This window comes from Carcharodon carcharias, chromosome 2 (assembly GCF_017639515.1).
Source record: "Carcharodon carcharias isolate sCarCar2 chromosome 2, sCarCar2.pri, whole genome shotgun sequence".
Lineage (NCBI taxonomy): Eukaryota > Metazoa > Chordata > Chondrichthyes > Lamniformes > Lamnidae > Carcharodon > Carcharodon carcharias.
The window spans coordinates 68,595,491-68,617,183 of record NC_054468.1 but is presented as its reverse complement, the minus strand read 5'-3'; the positions used below and the strand labels follow the sequence as shown (position 1 = coordinate 68,617,183).

At 41.5% G+C, this 21,693-nt stretch overlaps 1 protein-coding gene across 3 annotated transcripts in view; it reads right to left on the bottom strand.

Annotated features, from left to right (window-relative positions):
• The window catches only part of LOC121290404 (ephrin type-A receptor 4), a 135,463-nt gene that overhangs the window by 41,174 nt on the left and 72,596 nt on the right, over positions 1–21,693 (bottom strand). Inside the window, exon 6 of one of the 3 annotated variants that reach the window (XM_041210851.1) lies at positions 21,179–21,274. The exons of the other annotated variants lie outside the window; for them this stretch is intronic. Within the exon in view, the coding sequence (XP_041066785.1) occupies positions 21,246–21,274 (29 nt within the window). The 3' untranslated portion in view covers positions 21,179–21,245. Of the gene's footprint in view, positions 1–21,178; positions 21,275–21,693 lie in introns of those variants that run through there. 3 annotated transcript variants of the gene reach the window in all.

The following is a 21,693-nucleotide window of genomic DNA, read 5'->3' as shown; positions in this document are numbered from 1 at the left end:
AGTTGATGAATAAAGGCAGCCTACTGATGGTCTCGTGAATTCCCTGTTCACAATGACAGTCTAATAGTTCTGGCCATTTTAAAATTTTTATCTGTTTGAAGTTTCTTCAGAAAGCACCTCCATCTTGAGGTGCCCTAACCGGAAGATTTCCATTCCCAAATTTAGGAGAGTAGCTTTATTCTATGTTGTGAGTGCTGTAAAGCAACACTTCAAGCAATTCAAGAATCAGAACCAGTTGGAATTGCCCCAGAGACCAAAGCACAGAAGAAAGAAAACTGATTCAATAAAGAAACCTAAATAAAAGAGAAAGCTGGAAATAAACAGGTGCCCTATCTTTCCCCTGCCTACACTGGTAGCATCCACTTCTGACATGGGGCTGCCATTCTTTGAGTGCTGGAGGGCCTTCTATTGGGCAATGAGCATGCCACCTGGCTACTAATTGGCCAGCTTATTGAAAATTATGTCAGGCACCGAGGTGGTGCAGGGTCAGGGCCCAGAAATGCTCCTAATGTTGGGGTCCTAACCCCAGAACAAAAATGTGTCCCTGTTCTCAGTGAGGAAAATCCCTGGAGACACTGCTAGACCGATCTTACTGTGCATTTTAAAAAGAAGAGCGGAGAGGAGGGGGAGGTGGAACTTCTACTGGGATTCTCACTCCTGATCATTGTTAGTGGCCGCTGGAGGAGATTCTCCTTCCAAGGGTGCTGGGTAAAGTAAGGATCAGGCTACACTGCGATTCTATATGATTGAATTTCTGTTGTCAAGGCTCACCCATTCAGTGATGTGAGGTACAAAGGGATAAGTGGCACCTGTCAACCAAATGGGAATCACTGCTTTCAAGGCAGAGGAGAAAAGAAATGAGATTTGGGGAAGAGAAAAGTAATTACAATTAGTATAATATTTAAATTTGAAGTGGGCTATAGACAATATGGACACTACTTAACACTTCCCTTTAACTACTGATAAGGTTATTCACTTTGATGACATCTTATGTGAAACTAAGGGTAATGTGAAATGTGACAGATTTTCTGGAACTAACATTAGATAAAGTGCAAAAACAATCTAATCCTAATTAACTGGATATAAATTAGAACTCAAAATTTGACTTTGCCATAATAAGGACTAAGGAGTGATGTACTTTATATTGTGCACAGCAACTGTTTACTTGCAAGACTGAAATATGGAATTGACATTATTTCAATTTTAGATATTAATCTCGAGGGGGTTTTCACATTCCTGCATTAAAATGTACTTCTACTAAGCAAAACATTATTGCTTTGTTTCTACTACTTTTCTCCATCAAATGCAATGTGTTTTCTTAAAATCTGGTAATGAAGATGTATGGCCTGCCAAGAGAAACATGGCATGCTACTGCATATATTTCCTTCAGAGTTCGCCTTGATTCTAAACTAAATATCAAAACAAAGCATTCTGCTGGAAAGCAATTTGTGGGTGACAAATTTTTTAAAGATCTGCTGCATTTTCAATATTTGTTTGGCTGTTTCATTTTATTTAACCACACAAGTGCATGCTTTTTTATTAATTGAGCTGAGAAAAATAAAATCAAATAGTGGAGTAGGAAAAAAAATGTTGCTGCTTAAAATCAAATTGCAAATTCATTAATTATTCCAGCTTTTAAAAAAGTAATTGCAATTTATTGAACGGAATCCTAATACAAACCAAGAGGCAAGGAGTTAATCTATTACTGCACCTTTCAGTCAAGAAATGCAACCCATCGATCATTTTGCTGGAACTGCTGTTCTGTTCCAGTAAATAGATTTGGTCGAAATATGTCATCTGTACTTCTAATGTGTTATGGCTATCTTTAACAATTAAGCACTGCCATTTGTGTTCTCAAATCAATCATGTCAAAACAAATCAGCAAAAAATGAATTTGAGAACCTCTGGGGACGTTGGAAAGTATACAACAATTTGGATTTTTACTCTGATTGAGCATCACAAGGCTAGAAACAGCTGGTTTTAGCATTTTTCATGTTTCTTGACTGTTGTTCCTGAGTGATGCCTTCCGCTGTATCTTATGTTCTAGTAATTCTGTACTAAAGCATGTTACATATTGTTTACTCACAATATGTATCTACAGAGTTACTGATGTGAAATAATGAATAAATGGGGTGGAGCTGCAAAAAGGGAGTAGCATGACTGAAGTCTCTTGATTACATAAAGCATAAGGGTAAACCTGAGGCTATTCCTAAACATTAGGTTGAAACACCCTACAGTATGCTGCTACATTTAACTCACTTATTTTGTTGGTTTTTAAAATGCCCATCAATTTAATCTTTATTCATAAAAAATGCCAATTCCTGCTAAGTTGCCTCATTCCTTGCCAAGGGTCACTGAATGCATATTGCAAGCCCCTGAAGGGTATTTTTATATTAAATAAATTCAGCTCACGGCCGACACACCATTCTTCATACATTGGTTGCAGTCCATGTGTAAATGACACATAACATTGAAGTGCCACCAAAATCTGACTCTTAATCTGCCATCAGTTTACGATTGTGCCAGTTTGTAAAGTGAAACGTAGAGAACATCTACTCCAGGGAAGCAGAAATCACTCTTCAGAGATGCAAACAGTTTTTCAGATAGTGCGAAAACTATTAGCAATGTTTCTTGTTAGAAGGGCGATATAAAGTCCCGTGTTTTAGCGAGAAGTGCTTGGCTACTTATTGCATGTTTAGATATTAGATTTCTCTGTCAGAAGTTAAAATAATGAACGTTAAAGGGTTTTTCTAATTTTAATTTAGTAACTATACACTGATAAATCCCTAAATGGATTTGAACCTAACATTTCGAATTTTGAATACTTCAAATGACCATTTTTCATTTGAGAGTTTAGATAGTGATTTCCATCAAGCTACTCCAAGTTCAATCTTGCCCTTGAATGAATTCCATATTGAAACTTCCCAGCAAGAATTATTGCATTGTGGTCAAGAAGGGAAGAAGGCAGATTCACCATCCCACTGCTATCCACAGCTACCCTCCCCCCAAACCGGTCCCCTAGACCCCGCCCCATCCATGTGTGCTGCAGCTGTTTCTAGTGCTCTTCCCACAACCCCTGCTAAAACCAGATAACTCATCATAGATTGGGGATCAAGCCTATGACTTCTATGACTTTCCTGATGTGCATGGCTCAACACCATTCTGGTTGGAGGAAAAGAAAAGAAAGAATGAATTGTGATTATAGATTCCATGATCAGGTCATCTTAAATGCTTTACAATGAAGTGCTTTAGAAGTGTAATTATTGTTGTAACAAAAGAAATGCAGCAATCCAAAATGAGCAGAGCAAGTGCCGACAATCAACAATGTAATGAATGACAAAATTGTTGGTTTTAGATGCTGCTTGAAGGAAAAAGGACACTGGTACAACTCTCTTGTTCTTCTTTTACATTGTGCCAGGGCACTTTAATATCCACCTGAGAGGGCAGATGAGACCTTGTTAAATGTTTCTTCTGAAAGTTGGGTCCTCTAGCTTCACAGCACTCTTTTAATACAGCACTGAAGTGTCAGCCTAGATTATGTGCTCAAGTTTCCAAAGTGGGACTTGAACCCACAACCTTCTGTCTCACAAGGTAAGAGTGCTGCCACTGAGCCAAGGCTGACACAAATTATTTATCAATTGAGCCTTTGGAGAGCAGCAGTATGGATTCTTTTTCAAAAAGAAAGCCAGCTAAGTCAAATGTTCCTAAAAACATCAGTCCATGTGCATCTGTAACTATTGAACTGCCTGGACATCCTGTGCTTGTTATTGGGTCAGACATGACTACAAAGAACCAGCACTGAATTTCTGGTCAATTTGCTGAGTTTAAAAAAATACACCTGGAAAATATTTCTAGAAAACATGACCAAATATTCTGACTTGGAACATCACTGCAAAATAATATTAAAGATTAAAACTAAAATCATTTTTGATTCTATGATGAGTGTTCATTTTAAGTACCAATTCAATCATATAAAAAAGAAAACCACAGGGCCTGGGTTCTAATTCTTAACTTAAGAATAATTCTGTGATATCTGAAACTAAATGCCTTGGGACTTTTTTCTACATTGAAAGCATTATAGAAATGCATGTTGTTGCTGTGGTACTGTATCATGAAAGGTGATGAGGGTTAAAATACCTCAATCTTTTTTCGCTGCTTTGAGGTAAATATTCTCAAAATCTCTAGATGTGGAATCTTAATGGTTGTTTGGTTAACCTGCTTTCCTATTTGTCATATGCAGGGTCAAGTGGTTGCTAAAGGACACATCAGGTCAGAAATACCGCTTGTAAAAACAAGCGCAGTGAGTGAACCTTGAAAAGTGAATTGTTACCTGGGTTTCTGCATGCACACCTCAAATGTGTAAGCCAATCTAAACAAGACAGCTTTATTTTCTGTACTTTAAATGGATGGAATATACTAATAACTCTCATTCATAGGGACTCCAGACAACCCAGGTTAAACTTTTATCAGCATCATAAAGCATTAGTACCATATCAGCACTGTGCTGGCATGAATAATCTGTACTCTTATGAGAGAATGGCTTTCTCTTTAGAGAAAATAACTATTTCTAAGAACTTGACTCTCATGGTAATAAGCTGTGATTCACAAAAATAATTCCAAAATGACAGATTTATTAGAATACAGAGATTATCATCGACTTCTCATTGCCTTAAACCTTGCACAGGTTCTAGGAAACATGTCTTTATTGCCACAAGAGCAAAGAGCAAATGTCTTTACTGTTGTCCAGTCTCCGGAAATGGGCAAAGCAGCTATTCTGCTCAGCCACGATATCTACATCAGGTATAATTACTCAGCCAATGTAGGATAGTAATCGTAAAATCAGGAATGTTTCCCTGAGGAATACTAATTCAAGGCCAGATCTGTTTTGGAACAGAGCCAATGAAACCGTTGAAGCAAAAAAAGACAGCTGAAAATCCTGTTTTGGCAGTTTGTTAATAGTTTCTCTGAGAAATGCCCAACACCAAAACAATAAAAGCAACTACCTAACCATATCTAATTCTTAAAAACAGCAAGAAATGCATTTAATGCACCAACACCTCAGCTTTTATTCTTCATGTTCTTGCTTAGAGCACATTGCTTACTGTGTGAAAAATGGGAAAGGTTTTGAAAAATACTTCCAGAAAAGTTACTTTTTCCAAAACAGGGCTATGATCGAAACAAGGTAAAAACAAAAGGATTTCATCAAGTATTATGTTCAGTGCAAGCATTATTTAGTGGGGATAAATTATTATTCAGCATAAATATGCAACATGTGAAATTTATAATTTAGTTTCCTTAAAAAAGAAGTGCTCTTACATGTTATGCTGTTAGGAATCCTCTGCTGTAATATAACCATACATCGATATTTTGGTTGTGTTTGGGTGCTCTTGGGCAAGTTATATTTTTGGAGGAATGCTTGATGCAAAAAGACAAAAAAAATTGAACTCTGTACCCTCCTCTTTAATGATGCCCTATGTATTCTGAGAAACATTTCACCCGAAACTATCTCACCATCAGTTCTGTTTGCAATCAGATAACACAAAGCTTTTTATGAGCAATAAAAATTTCCATTATGCACCAGGAAATCAAAGATATTTGGGATGACCGTACAGCGAGATAAACCTGACTGTGAGCTAATTGTTTGGATCCAGCCTGGCTTGTTCTGTTCACAGAATGAATTATTGGTGAAAGCAAAAGATTATTAATCACATCAGACATGAGTCAAGAGGAGTTTGATTAAAAGATGCTTTAATTCTCCTATCCAATATTTACTGCCAGTCACTGAAAGGAAATTGGCAAGGGATTTTGTTCAAAGTATTTCCTAGTTCAAAGTTGACTGATTTCCCAGCTGATTTCATACTGACACAGCCTATGTGCTATGCGATTAATGTAGAAAAACTTCCAAAAGCGCTTCACAGAGATGTAATTATAAACAAAATTGGATGCCGAGCAAACAGAGGTATAAGGATCACTGACCAAAAATTTGATCAGAGGTAGATTTTAAAGAGGCTCTTTAAGAAGAGGATGGAGGATGGAGATGAAGAAGCATGGGCTTTAGAGAGAGAATTACAGAGCAAGGGAGCCACATGGCTGAAGGCATGGCCCACGTTGGCAATGTTACGGGGAATGGGATGGTTGTCAGTGGGAGTGGGCATTAGAGAGGGGATAATGAAAGTCTTCTGGTGACTGCATTTAACTCTGATCATTTACAATGTTTTAGTCCACTCAGCAGCAGAGTGGTAGCTGAGTTTGTCAATCACGTTATAACAGTTAATACCAAATGTGCTTTTGTAAACCAGTGTCAGAACTATCCGGTTCCTCAGTGGGAAATGTCACACATTATATGACAAATACAGAACAGGACTATTTCACTGTGATCTTTGCTGGATCAGTGGTAAGGGTGACTGCAGTTACCTTCAGTGTTTCTCTGCTTGGAAAAGAGGATAGATACTTCTGCCTGGATTTATACTTGTGATATCTAACCTGTGGCATTTGGTAGAAAGAGTGCTTATGTGGCAGTGAATGAGGACAGGATTGCACTCAGCTTCGATGTCCCTCACAGTCAATTTATCTCCGAACAGTCACTGTCTAGCTTCCCAAAATTAAATTGGCATTTGTGCAGGGTTCTTGTGGGATTTTAGCACCAAACACCTGCACCCCAGCATGAATCATTGATTCCAGAGCTGGTTTAGTGGTCTAAAGTAGGAATAAATTTATCACCACATCCATGTACAAGTGTAGAATAACAAAAGGTTCCCACTTCATTTTGAGGTCTTTTTTAATTATTTAAAGTTTTAGTTTCAAACCTATTTTTAGATTCCATGACCTGCCCAGCATCAAGAGAGCATCCAGAAACCTGTTCTCAGACCTCATTCTTATTGCTGAGGTGAGGATGGTTCATTGTAACTGGTCCTCTTGTCTCCCTCACAAACTATAAGAAATTTGTGAGCTTCCTCCTTCCTGATTGCATGGCAAAAAACAACAATTTGCCATTTTGGGAATCAGGAGTGTTGTTTTGTAGCCTATCTATCATCATATTTATTAAATTGAAGGAGTGCCTTTGCCAGCAATCATGCAGCACTTGATGATGTTCTATGGTAAAGGAAAAAGATGCTAGAGATGTAACAGTGCTAGGCACTTATATTTTTGTGAGTCTCGCAGCCCCAGAGCTGGATTCTCTTGTTTTTAGCAATGTGAACCATGAGCCTCTATCCTCTAATTAGTTTTTATTTCAAGCAATAGCTGTACCTAAAGAACTGCCCAATCATTATATCACATGCCCAATCTTGAGTCTGACTGAAGTGAACAAAACTGAATACCGGGGGAAATGTATAACAAGAAACCAAAGCAATTCCATGTGCTTTGCATATCTGCCCATGTCCAATTTCACTCCTATGGCAGAATCTTCGGCTCGGCGAGTGGGGGTGGGGCCCGCTCACTGAGGCGTAAAATGACACGGGGTGATGTCGGGCTGCACACCCGCCAAACTGGCAAAGGCCTGTTAAGGCCAGTTAACTATCAATTAAAACAATAAGCTGAGCTGCCCGTCCAACATTAAGGTTGAAGGGTAGGCAAAAAGCCTAGGCGGCCTTTGCATTTTTCATGGAACCTCATCCACAGGCAGGATGAGGTTTCATGAAGATTTTTAAAGGTTTGAAAAAAGTATTAATAAAATTCATGGACATGTCTCAGCTCATGTGACAGTTTCACATGAGGGGGCATCTCCTAAATTTTTTTTGTCTTTATTAAAATTTTATAAACTTAAACTAATCTCCTTGAGGCAGCTCTGTGCCTCAGGGAGATTTCTGCGCTCTTTCGCGCGCATGTGCGATAGAGCACAAGCCCCGGCTCAGGCAACCCCCACGCCCACACAGCGCTTCCAGGTGTGTGTCACGCAGGCCCACGTAAAATGGCGGCACCCAACCGATCGCAGGTGGCAATCGGCTGCGCACACTCCTGCATAAACCCCACCGGCCCCCACCCCCAACCCCCGACAGGGAGAAAATTCTCCCCCTAATGAATCTTTGTTTGAGCACTAATATCAGAGGAATCCTATATGAGAATGTAAATTTTAGGCAGACCAAAATATCCTGTTGTCCTGGCATCAACACCACTCTCAAATAAAACAGATAAAAGCTCTTGTGATCTAATGATATTGGAATCCCATAAACTGCTGATTCACTGAGATTCAATGAGCCCTGAGCACATACACTCAGGCAGCTACTGTGTGCACTGAAAACTCCACTGGAACTTAGCCTCAGTCTCACTAATGGTCACTGTGGGGTTATGTCAGATGATGAGTATAAATCAGGGAAGATTTTGTTGTGATTGAAGGTATAGCCTTTCCTACTGCCTATTAGGGGTCACATGATTGTTCTTGACGAATGAGTCCTAAGTGCGGGTAATCTCTTAGTTGTGGACCTGGTTCGAGTATGTAACTTCTAAAAGAGCTCTGTAATAAAGTTAAAAGCAAAAAACTGTGGATGCTGGAAATCCAAAACAAAAACAAAAATACCTGGAAAAACTCAGCAGGTCTGACAGCATCTGTAGAGCGGAACACAGTTAACGTTTCGAGTCCACATGGCTCTTCAACAGAACTAAGGAAAAATAGAAAAGGGGTGAAATATAAGCTGGTTTAAGGGGGTTGGGTGGGGGGAGGGGTCGGTGGTGGGACAAGAAGAGCTGGATAAATAGGTGGAGATAACCAAAAGATGTCACAGACAAAAGGACAAAGAGGTGTTCAAGGTGGTGATATTATCTAAAGGAATGTGCTAATTAAGGGTAGAAAACAGGACGAGCAAAGTACAGATAGCCCTAGTGGGGGTGGGGTGGGGTGAAGGAATCGAAAAAGGCTAAAAGGTAAGAGATAAAACAATGGATGGAAATACATTTAAAAATAATGGAAATAGGTGGGAAAAGCAAAATCTATATAAATTATTGGAAAAATCAAAAAGGAGGGGGAAAATCGGAAAGGGGGTGGCGATGGAGGAGAGAGTTCATTATCTAAAATTGTTGAACTCAATATTCAGTCTGGAAGGCTGTAAAGTGCCTAGTTGGAAGATGAGGTGCTGTTCCTCCAGTTTGCGTTGAGCTTCACTGGAACATTGCAGCAAGCCAAGGACGGACATGTGGGCAAGAGAGCAGGCTGGAGTGTTGAAATGGCAAGCGACAGGGAGGTCTGGGTAAAGCTTGTGGACAGACCGAAGGTGTTCTGCAAAGCAGTCACCCAGTCTGCGTTTGGTCTCTCCAATGTAGAGGAAACTGTATTGGGAGCATCGAATACAGTAGACTAAGTTGAGGGAAGTGCAAGTGAAATGCTGCTTCACTTGAAAGGAGTGTTTGGGCCCTTGGATGGTGAGGAGAGGGTAAGTAAAGGGGCAGGTGTTGCATCTTCTGAGGTTGCATGGGAAGGTGCCGTGGGAGGGGGTTGAGGTATAGGGGGTGATGAAGGAGTGGACCAGGGTGTCCCGGAGGGAATGATCCCTACGGAATGCCGCCGGGGAGGGGGGGTGAAGGGAAGATGTGTTTGATGGTGGCATCATGCTGGAGTTGGTGGAAATAGCGGGTGATGATCCTTTGAATGTGGAGGCTGGTGGGGTGATAAGTGAGGACAAGGGGGACCCTATCATGTTTCTGGGAGGGAGAAGAAGGTGTGAGGGCGGATGCGTGGGAGATGGGCCGGACATGGTTGAGGGCCCTGTCAACCACCGTGGGTGGAAAACCTCGGTTAAGGAAGAAGGAAGACATGTCAGAGGAGCTGTTTTTGAAAGTGGCATCATCAGAACAGATGCAACGGAGGCGAAGGAACTGAGAGAATGGGATGGAGTCCTTACAGGAAGCGGGGTGTGAGGAGCTGTAGTCGAGGTAGCTGTGGGAGTCGGTAGGCTTGTAATGGATATTGGTGGACAGTCTATCACCAGAAATTGAGACAGAGAGGTCAAGAAAGGGAAGGGAAGTGTCAGAGATGGACCATGTGAAAATGATGGAGGGGTGGAGATAGGAAGCAAAACTAATAAATTTTTCCAGGTCCAGACAAGAGCATGAAGTAATCATCGATGTACCAGAGAAAGAGTTATGGGAGGGGGCCAGAGTAGGACTGGAACAAGGAATGTTCCACATACCCCATGAAGAGAGAGGCATAGCTGTGCCCATGCGGGTACCCATAGCCACACCTTTTATTTGGAGGAAGTGAGAGGAGTTTAAGGAGAAATTGTTCAGTGTGAGAACAAGTTCAGCCAGATGGAGGAGATTAGTGGTGGATGGGGATTGTTCGGGCCTGTAATAAAGTTATCTGTTTCAAGTAGAAACCTGTCTGGCACGTCGTCATTAAATTTGGTGACAAAGGTAAAATAGCGCTGATGCTGCACCTCACCATGTGAATGTGAGTCCAACGGTGCTCAAGAAAAAAAGAAAAGTATACTCACCAGTCATGACACTCTTCACAGAATTGGCCCTTATGACCTGTCCATGGAAGACTGGAGCCAGTATGCAGAGCGCCTTGATTTTTATTTAGTGGCGAATGAAATTACCGCAGAAAAGCAGAAAGAAATTCTTTTGAGTGCATGTGATAGCAAGATGTACAATCTCAGCCACAGTCTGACAGCCCTGAACGTGCCCAATTCTAAATCTTTTAACAAGTTGGTAGACATCATGAAGATGCATTTTCAGCCAAAGCCATCAGTAATAAGGCAGAGATTTAAGTTTAACTCCAAAGTAAGGGTCCCGGGAAAGTCCAATGCAACCTATATAACGAAGTTGAAGCAGTTGACTGATCAATGTGACTTTGGAGACACACTCAATGACATGTTGCCAGACCGATTAGTTTGTTTGCAACGATGCCGTTCAGCACAGTTTGCTTGTAGAGATAAACATCGATTTGAAGCGAGCCACGGAAAGTGCTGCGAGAGACTTTCAGGCTTTACAGTGTGCAACATGGTGCCGTTCTTTAGGTGGGGCAGGAGCTTTACCATTAGGCTTGGTGCTAAAACCTGAGACACAGCAGTGAGACGAGAGACAGTCTCTGCTGCTTGAGAAATGAAAAGGCCTAGTGGAAACATTACAGTAGCAACTGTTATAGATGTGTGGGTAACCACATACCAGACACCTGCAGATTCAAGGAGGCAGAATGCCATTACTGCCATAAGAAAGGTCATGCAATAAAGCACTGCAGGGTGAAATCGAGACAGCCCAAAAGACAGCAGACCCAAAATGATTGAAATGAATAATATAACAGAACTGAAGCTGCCGATACCGATATATATTCCCTGTTCAATGTCAAAGCAGTAAAAACCAAACCAATAATCGTCACAATTCAGGTTAATGGGAAGTCACTGGTAATGGAGGCAGTTATAGGAGCTTCAACCACAGTGATGGGAGAACACACATTAAAATACCTAAATGAAGGTACCCAGCCACTGAATCTCACTGAATTGAGCAAACCTCGGCTCAATTGAAGATATATACTGGAGAATCAACATAGATAAAGGGCATTGCCACAGTACTTGTGTTCTACGGAAAACGGACAGCCCAGCTTCCAGTGATTGTAGTGACTCGGTGAAGGACCTAGTCTTCTGGGCCAAGGCTAGTTAAAAAAAATTAAGCTCAACTGGTCTGAAATATTTCAAGTGTGAACAGGAGGAGTTCCTGAGTTACTAAGGGAATATGACAGTGTATTTTGGAAAGAGTGAGGAGAATCGAAGGACCTTCACATGATGCAAGGATCCCTCAGGTCAGATTTGGTACCAGTGGAAAATCATGAAGAGAAACAAAATGAATTTAGTGCCACTCTGAACAAACTGAAGAAACAGTTGGCAGAGAAAACTCAACAATATTCAATATTCCAGGAAGAAGCCAAGATATACAAGAAAGTGACTGAAGAGCTGAAGAATCAGCTGAATGAAACAAAAGAGGCATTAGAAGGAAAAATTGTGGAACTTTCCAAGGTGCAAGTGGATAATGAAGCTATCAAACAGAATTAAGTTAACATTTCACCAGAGAGAAATTTGGCCGACTGTGAAATCAAAGTGGAGGACAAGTCAAAACTCTGCGGCAAACAGAAGAAAAAAAGATGGAAATCAATTCCGAAAGATTAATCGGCTACGTCTCCAGAACTCTCTCTGCAGCTGAGAAGGGTTATTCCCAAATAGAAAAGGAAGGTTTATCTGTGATATTTGGAGTGAAGAAATTCCATTGTTACCTGCATGGACGACATTTCATCATTGTGTCAGACCATAAACCATTACTGGGTTTATTCAGTGAGGATAAAGCCAATCCTCCTATAAAATCAGCAAGGATTTAACGTTGGGCTCTGATATTATCTGTGTATGAGTATACCTTTATGCACCGTCCTGGCTTGCATATTCCAAATGCAGACGCACTTGGTCATGTCCCATTACCAAATAGCATTGTACATGCTCCAGTGCCACTAGAAGTTGTGCTAGTACTGAATTTTTTGGACTCTTTGCCTGTGTGTGCAAAGCAAATAAGGAATTGGATGAACAGAGATCCAATTTTGTCAAAAGTCCGAGACCTGATAGTGCAAGGATGGTCGAATTCACCAGTGTCTGAAGGGATGGGGCCATTCCATGCCCGAGAAACAGAGTTAAGTTATCAAGATAGAATATCGTTGTGGGGATCAAGAATCATCGTCCCTTCACAAGGAAGAGAACCACTCTTGGCAGAGATTCACAGTGCACATCCAGGCAAAGCAAAGGCAAAAGCGCTGCGTAAAGCTATGTCTGGTGATCAGGCATTGACAGTGACATTGAAAGCATGGTCAAGCACTATCTCCAGTGGCAGCAACAACAGAAGTTGTTCATTTCAGCTCCACTGCACCTATGGGACTGGTGTGGTCTGCCTTGGGTCAGACTACATTTTGAATACTTAGGTCCATTCTTAGGTACCATGGCCTAAATTTTTAGCTCAGTGGGTGGGCATGATCAGCGGGCCTGGGATCGGCCTTGAAATGGACCGCTAGCCCCGATCAGTCACCGACTGCAATTTCACATCAATGGCCAGCCAGTGTGAAGCATGCGCTGAAAAGTTCAGCGCTGCTGAAGTGGGGGCAGGATGAGGCCGGGTGATGACGTCAATGCAGGTGAGCACCAAGAGAAAGCTCCTTGAAGACAGAGAGCTGCCTCGAAAATGTTCCAATTAAGTTTTAAAAAGCAGAAAAAAAATGTCCGAGCACCTGAAAATATAAATGATAAAAGTACTGCCCACAACATTTTTATTTTTATTTTATTTCATTATGGAAACCTCAACCCACCCTTGGATGAGGTTTCATGAAAAATGAAAAGGCCGCCTGGCTGATTTGCTCATCTGCCAACTGTAAGGTTGGACGGGCGACAAAAAATAGCAGACAATTGTGCCGTTAATGGGCTTAATTGCCCTCTTAATCGTCGGCGGGCATGAAGAAGATTTTTTGCGGAAGACTTTTGCGTGCACCCTGAGTGAAATTTTGCGCGAGTGCACAGTGACATCGGGATGCTCGCCTGTCATCATCTTGTACAATTTCACGCCCGACTGGGTCAGCCACTCGCCCACCCGATCAATGTAAAAGTCAGCCCCATGTTTTTATTGATTGTAGATGCGCATTCTAAGTGGATGGATGTGTATGGAGATAGATTACTGACATTGAGTGCAAACATTGAAAAGCTGAGGCAATGTTTTAGTGTACAGGGCCTACCGGAAGTCATTGTTTCAGATAACAGTACTGTCTTTATGGGTACAGAATTTCAGAGATTCGTGAGTATAAATGGAATCAAACATATTAAAACAGCACTATGTCATTATGTCATCCTGCATCAAATGGTTTAGCTGAAAGAACTGTGCAAACTTTCAAATCAAGAATGACGAGGTTATCCAAAGGTACTCGAGAAACTCGACTTTCCTGCTTTCTTCTCAGTTATCAGACGGCTCTTCATTCAACCAGGGGTTCAAAACCATCTGAATTATCGATGAAGCACCACCTTCATACAAGGTTAAGCTTGTTATTTCCAAACTTAGAGGGAAAGGTAGAGAAGACTTAGAGTAATCAAAAATTGGATCACGAAATTCACAGCAAAGCTCGAAGATTCACTGTAGGAGATACAGTTTTCGTGCGGAATTTTGGAAGAGGACTTTGTTGGGTTCCTGGTATAATTGTCTCAGAAACTGGTCCCTTCTCCTTCCGGGTGGAAATGGAAGACCAAATTGTTCAAAAATATGTGGATCATTTTAGGAGTAGAGAAACATTCCAACAACCAGCTATTCTGCCTGTGATTGACATCAAACCATTAATCCCTGAGGTGACAGATTGACTGACTTAGAATAGACACACCTGAAGACTGTGTGGAGTTGTCTAACTCTAAGCTGCCACTTTCTAATGATGTCCCTGATGCCGCAGTTCTTGATCATGTCGATCCAGTGAGAGGACCTCAAGTGGTAGAGCTACGCCATTCTAACCAAATTAGAAAACCACCTTAGGGACTTAGAGCAGAATTTTCTGCCTGTCGGACGGGTAGGCCCGACCCAATCTCCGGTGGGCAGGGAGCCGATCCCTGCCGGAGAAGTGGGCCCGCCGCCAGTTGACGTGAGCGGGCCAATTAAGGCCCGCCCAGTGTAACGTCCGGCGGGAAGCGCTACGTGCTTCCTATGTGGGCTGGGGGGGTGGAGTCCTGAAAAGTGAGAGTGTGCTCTTTCACGCATGCACACGAAAGAACACACATCTCCCTGAGGCTAAATGCAGCCTCAAGGAGATCACTGACACTTTTAAAAATATGAAAAATAGAAAAAATAAAATTCCCTAACATGTCCCCCTCATGTGACAATCTCACATGAGATGGGACATGTTCATAATTTACATAATAAGTTTTTTAAACTTTTTTAAACCCTACATGAAACCTCATCCTGCTGGTGGATGAGGTTTCATGTTTTTTCTATTGCCCGCTGGGGCTCCTGGCCTGTCCACCAACCTTAAGGTTGGACGGGCAGGTCCTTTAATTGTTTCAATTATCCTGTCAATGGCCTCAATTGGCCATTGACAGGTCGGTGGGTGGACAGCTGATTTTGCTGCGCCCCTGCCTACCTGAAAATTTAAATGGGCCGGGTTGACGTCAGGGGTTCTGCCCAACATCATCCCACGTCATTTTAGGTGTCGGCGAGCGGGCCCCGCCCCCTGCTTGCCGACGGCAAAATTCTGCCCTTAATCTTTAATCACTTGACCTGTACATATGCATATGTTGTGGATTAAACTGTTCTTTGTAAATAGCAAATGTAAAAAAAACTAAAGGCGGAGGAAATGTAGTGGTTGAAGATGTAACCATTCCTACTGCCTATTAGGAGTCATGTGATTGTTCTTGATGAATGAGCCCTAAGCGCGGGTAATCTGGGGGGGTGGCTTTCTAGTAGTGGACCTGGTTCATGCATGTAACTTCAAAATAGCTCTAATAAAGTTAACTGTTTCAAGTAGAAACCTGTCCAGTACGTCAAGTCATTACAATGTCACATAGAGGGTGTTACAGTGCTGTTCTTCCAATGTCAGCCACTAACATTTCATTCATTCATTGGTATCATCTCCTTCTCAGAAAGTTGATTATTATGGATCACAACCACAATCTGTGCTGTGTTGCCCTTACACATTCCACATAAGTCAACTGCATCCAGTCCATTATATCAGTCATCTATTTTCTCCTCTGCTTCCCTCTCCTATGTTTCCCATCAACATTCCCAGCCAATAGCTGTCTCTGTCTACTGTCTGTCTATGGATGTGACCGAAGTATTGTACCTTTCTCTCTTTTATGTTATGCACTATTTTCCTTTCCTTCTCCAACAATTTTCAGCACTTCCTCATCAGTCTTTTTGTCTATGTAGGGATATGTGGAACATCCTCCTATATACCCAAATCGCGAATGCATTTAGCTTATCAATAGTTGCCATGTCTTTGAGGCATATAACATGGAAGACAAAATGTAGAGCCTTGACATTCTTTTCCTAAAATTCAGGTTCAGTTTCTATGGTGTTAACACTTTCTTCATTCTGACAAAGCTTGGCTTGGCTACCTCAAATTTCCTTCTCATTTCGTAATCAAATTTCCCATTATCTGTGTTAATCTGTTCAAGGTATATGAACCTTTTCAGTTGTTCCAGGATGAACAGTAAATGGCTGTCAAACAGAGAGGAATGTTTGTAGGTAAAAAAATGCAATATATGTTTAAGCTCTTCCCCTCTGTATCATTGTATTATTTTACTTACAAACAGTCCTCCCTATTTGTAACAATGGACAATGTCTGAGTTTGCTTTGTTGGGAACATTTACAGAGCCAAATGCAAGAATCACAACCACACCTCCCCCCACAACCAAGCAAATTCTGGAAATGGAAAACAAAAAGGCACAGTGGGTTCGTCAGCGCCTGTGGAGAGATTTTAAGCACGACTGATGAATGGTACCACATTAAACTTCAATTTGCCTGTTCTGATGCTGATTGACCGGCTATGTGTTTCTAATATTGCCAAGATTTGTTCGTAATCAACAGATTTGCCTTCCTGAGAGTGGATCCAAGTATTAGCATTTTAGCGGCTGTAGAGTCTGCCTATATAGTACCTTATGTTGACTTCCTCCGTCCTTTATAAATAGCTGGCCATCTTGAAAGCTAATGAGTCACTTGTGCTAAATATATGGGGCTACTTCACAACAGGTTGCAAATAAATGATCTATGTTCCAATGACTTGCTGTTCATATTATGGGCTGTTCCTATAGTCATCACTTTTACTTGGCAGCTGTTTTAAAGTTGCAAACCATAGGCTTTTAGCTAACTCCCCCACTGACTCCTGCCACCCTTTCCTCTCCCGATGCGCATATATAGAATCATACAGCCATACCACACAGAAGGAAGCCATTCAGCCCATCGCATCCATGCCGAATATTTGAAAGAGCTATCCAATCAATTTTATTCCACTGTTTTTTCCCCATATAGCCTTGCAAGTTTTTCCTTTCCAAGTATTAAACTAATTCCCTTTTGAAAGTTACAATTGAACCTGCTTCAACCAACCTGTGACCTGGAGCTTAAACACAAAAGCAAACTGCATAGGCATTACCACTCCTTTCGAAACGGTTACCCCATCTCTGCCCCCTGCTGCTGCTATGGCATTGCTGAAATAGATGTACCTGCAATTGCATACAATAAACATGCCCACTTACAGTCTTGACTGTGGCTATTTCCCAAAAACTTCCATGATGATTGGGGAAGATCCATGCAGGCCAGCAGAAGCAAAATGATTTCATTGACCTCTATAATGTTGGTGCCAGTGCTTAGGACGATCAAAGAAAATGGAGGCCAGGATTTTCTGTGCCCACTGGCATTGGGCATGTTTGGTGGCGTGAGTGGACAATATGGCGTGATCGGTTTCACGACAGCGTGAAACCAGTTTGTGATCGTCTGCTCAGACTGCTAATGGCGGGCTGTGTTCTCCGCCATCTGACATCGGAAACTTCATTGTAACACATCAGCATATCATTATAAGGCCAGCCCGCCAGAGTCAAACCAAAACCTGTTGGATCATCCGCCCACGTCAGCAAGAAAACACGCCGACATGTTTCACAGCAGCACATAAGTGACATGCACCTGGCAGGGGCTGCACATTGCTCGGGACGTCAAGGTTTGTTTGTCTACCTTGCTTCAGGCAACACTCGCAGTCATCAGTGCCAGGCTTCACGGACAGCACCACATCACTTTTAGGGAGCCTCATGGGCAGGTCTCTATCTACCAGACCAGCCATATATAGGTGGCTTTTCAATGGCTGCAGGGCCAGGGCTTGCTTGGGGAAGGGAGAGTAGTGGCCTTAGGCAAGGGAAGAGACTGCAGAATGAGGGCTGTACTGGGGAAGGAGGGTGTCCCAGGGTGTGTGTGGGGGCACATGTTGATCTGTGCAAGTGGCCTCAAGATGGTGAGGGCTGAGAAGGCAGTATCTAGAGGAGATGAGGCCAGATGAACATGTGAGGGTATGTTTGTGAGAATGGGTGGTGATGTCCCTTGAGTGAGATGCCAGTGAATGTGTGATGGGCTCCAGTGTGAGAGTTTAGAGTGATGAGATGGTTGCCATACCCTGGCTGCATGGATGAGATCATTCACCCTCTATCTGCATTGGATGGCCAACCTCTTCTGTGCAGCATTGGCACTGATCACCACTGCCATTGCCTACCAAGTCAGAGTGGTAACGTAGCTGCCACTCCTAGGCCAGAGCCGGGATAGAGGACATCACAGCTGGCTTCCACGGCATCCAAAAGATGCTCAAGGGCTGCAGTCTTCTTGCCTTTTGGGGCCATGACTACTTTGCTGAAGTCCTGGGATGGAAGCACTGAGCTTGGCTGCACTTTAAATGTGGTGCCTAGCGTGATGAAGCGGCGAGGTGACGGATATGGCGTGACAGGCGAATGAGAGCCTGCCCACCATGGAAACTGTGTTTCCCAGGAATGCATAAGTAATGTGGCGGGTTTGGGACGATACGGCATGAAAACACGCCAAGGCAATCAGCACGGAAAATGTCGTTTTACCTGTCCACTATCGCATTTAGTGCAAATATGGGACAAATATGCCCAGTGTCTCTGCTGCTATTAGAGGGGTAGGCCTCTGCCAAAATGGCCAGCGCCCAATTACATGACTTGTTTGCTACCTGAAAGCCGACAAGGTAAATGTGCAGTAAAATACTAGGAAGCATGCATTTGTAACAGTTTAACAGTTATGGGTTCAAAGCTAGAGCTAGGACTGACTTTCAATTCTAACCTTTAACAATGCACCCTGTTAACTCCATCCTGCAATCTTTTCATGATTTAGTTATTCATTACAATTAAGACTTTTAATTAGAATGAAAACATTTGGATTATAAAGTATAGGTAAACACTAAAAACTGGACTTGCCGCCATTTCTTAGTTTGTTGCAGAGGAAGTTTATATGTCGTCTATATACCATTCATATAATATACAAAGTAGAGAAGCAAACATAACCATTGCTACAGAATAAAAAGCACATAGCCAGTTAGCACAGCTAAAATTGTTTAATTAACAGAAGTGATTACTCTGGAGGTGGATTGAAAATGATTCGCCTTTTTCACTTTGTATAGAACTACCTGTCATCCCTTTAAGATAGTCAGATTTCCTCCATTCTGTTACTCCATACTCCATATACTCCAATACTGTGATGAATTTACTATCAGCTTCCCTATCAACTATCTGGAAGGCAGAATTTCACAGAATTCGGTACTGGAAATCAGAATGCTTATTCTGCTGTATGAAATAAATTCGACTTTACTAACTTCTTTAAAATCTATTACAAAGTTAAATTTACCCCTGTTATAGCAATTACTGTAAAATGTGCCTCAGCAAAAAACAGCTTTGTACATTTCTGGAGTCATAATAATCCAGAAGACTATTGTAGTTATGAGGGGGTGGAGAGAAGAAAGAAATCTAACATTTAGTCACTGTAGTACAATTTTACTGGAGGAGAGTGACATGGAAAGCATCCGTCTGCTGTCAACAGTACTTGCAAGCACAAAGGGTGCTCATTCTGTAATTCCAAAATTATTGTGAATCTTCTGATTTCTTGCCAGATTAAGCAATTCCCGTGCTATCCCACTAAATATATGGGTCTGATTCCATGCTTCTATGTCACAATGCTTTAAAGATGATTGTTTTCAATTTTACTTCATCCCGAGTTAATTCTATCAGAGACAACAATAACAAAAAGTGCAATTTTTCATCAGGAGGTACATTTATTTCAATTTCCAAGTGAATGCTAAATTGAATGGATAACCAGGGCTCACATGTGCAACCACAGAGGGTTTTTGTCCTAGGGACAATCCTCCAAATAGCTTACAGGAAAGTGGAAGTTGCACTTGAAGGCTCAATCCTATGGGACTCGATCAGTAATGTTCATACAATTCTCATTTTAATTCATACAAACTCAGTGGATGGGTCTGAGGTAAATCCAAACACATTGTCAACATTATAACTGTTTTGCATGATGTGATTATCAGCACAACCTTAACAAAGAGATGCTGCACAAACTGGAGTAACAAGAGCCAGTAACACTGCATTCTATTTACTGTGTAAGTGGATGTCAACTGTGTTTTTTTGGCTGGAAAAACTATCCTGATTATGCCAGGGATCCTGCTCAGAGCCAGAAGGTAAAGAAAAATATTACCAGCATCCAGTCAGTGAACCCATGGAACACACTCCCCACAACCACCAATACAACTTTTCACACCCCCACATCCCCCAACCTCTAATTTGCTTGCAGTATAAGGGTGAACAGTCAAATTAAGTTCAAGAAAACAATGCACATGCAAGAGCATTTTGCATTTCTGGTTTGATATCATTAGCTGGTTAACTTGATGCGGAGCTAACGAATCTGATTTATACTCCCAGCTCTATATATTGCTTTTATTTTGAGTGTTACAAATGCTAGGGCACAGCTGACCAGCTTGCTATTGGCAAACACTAAAATGAGATCCACAACATTCCCAAGTGGTCCATGTTTCATAACAATTGCAGTTACATTGTGCCTATTGTGAAATTTAGGCAATGCAGAACTGCTTCCTCAAGGACACTTACTCTTAATTTACATTAAGTCACACCCAAATATACTACAGATTTGTGATGTGTATGAAGTTAAAACAGCCTCACATCTCACCAAAAGGATGTAAAGGTTTGTGAGCTGTATTTTATTAATTCCACAGGAGATGGGGTGTAACTCACTGGGAGGACATTCACTCCCCTCCATGCTCAGTAATAATTCACTTCATTAAAACCAGTTACCATTGACTACTGAAATTACTATACTGGGCTTGTTTGTTACGGGCAGATAATGGGAGTTATTTACATTTTCAAATATTTCTTACTCTCACATAGTTTAGAAAACAGAGGAATAACAAACCTACAGGAACCAGTACATAAAGATATTTAGCATTAAAATTTGTTCAAATTCTTGCTCAAAATTAGACCATGAAAACAGAAGCATTACCACATGTTGTGCAATGGCTTCAACTGTACTGTGCTGTTACCTTTAGAAACACTTGAATTGTCATAACATTGTTCTGAGAGTGTGTGAAAGCACTCACACAGAAAATTACTTTACTGCAGTATTATACCAAATATAGTCACTTCTTTTGCTGCCATTGTTCAGTTTGGATCTCCAGAGGCTAAAATCTCTGAGCTAGCTTCTGGGATTTACAACATAAAACTAAGTCCTGTCACCAGTATAAAGAAGCTGGCTCACAGCTTCTTATCTCTTAGAATCTGACCTAAAAAAAAAAGGTATAAGAACATTTTTAGTTGAAATTACATTATTGGCATGGCTCTGAAGTTAGCGGTTGATAGCCATACCAGACCCCGACTTAGTTTGAGGTCAACCTGGCCAAGAAAATCTTGGATTCTTGCATCTCTCAAACTCCACCAGAAGAACACTGAATCAACTTCCTGGCAACACATATATCAATGTGTTATAAAAGCTTAACAAAGTCTTTCCCCATTATTCTGCAGAGGCCTTGATACACTACACAGGAGAACTTTGTAGTACAGAAAGGGAAAATGGGCTAGAGCCCAAATTGGTCAGTGACTTGATTCAGCACTGGGATTTTGACCATGTCTAGATATACTTCAAATTTCAGCCATGTTACTTCCTTTAATATTTATAGCATGCAATCATAAAATTGTAGGAAGT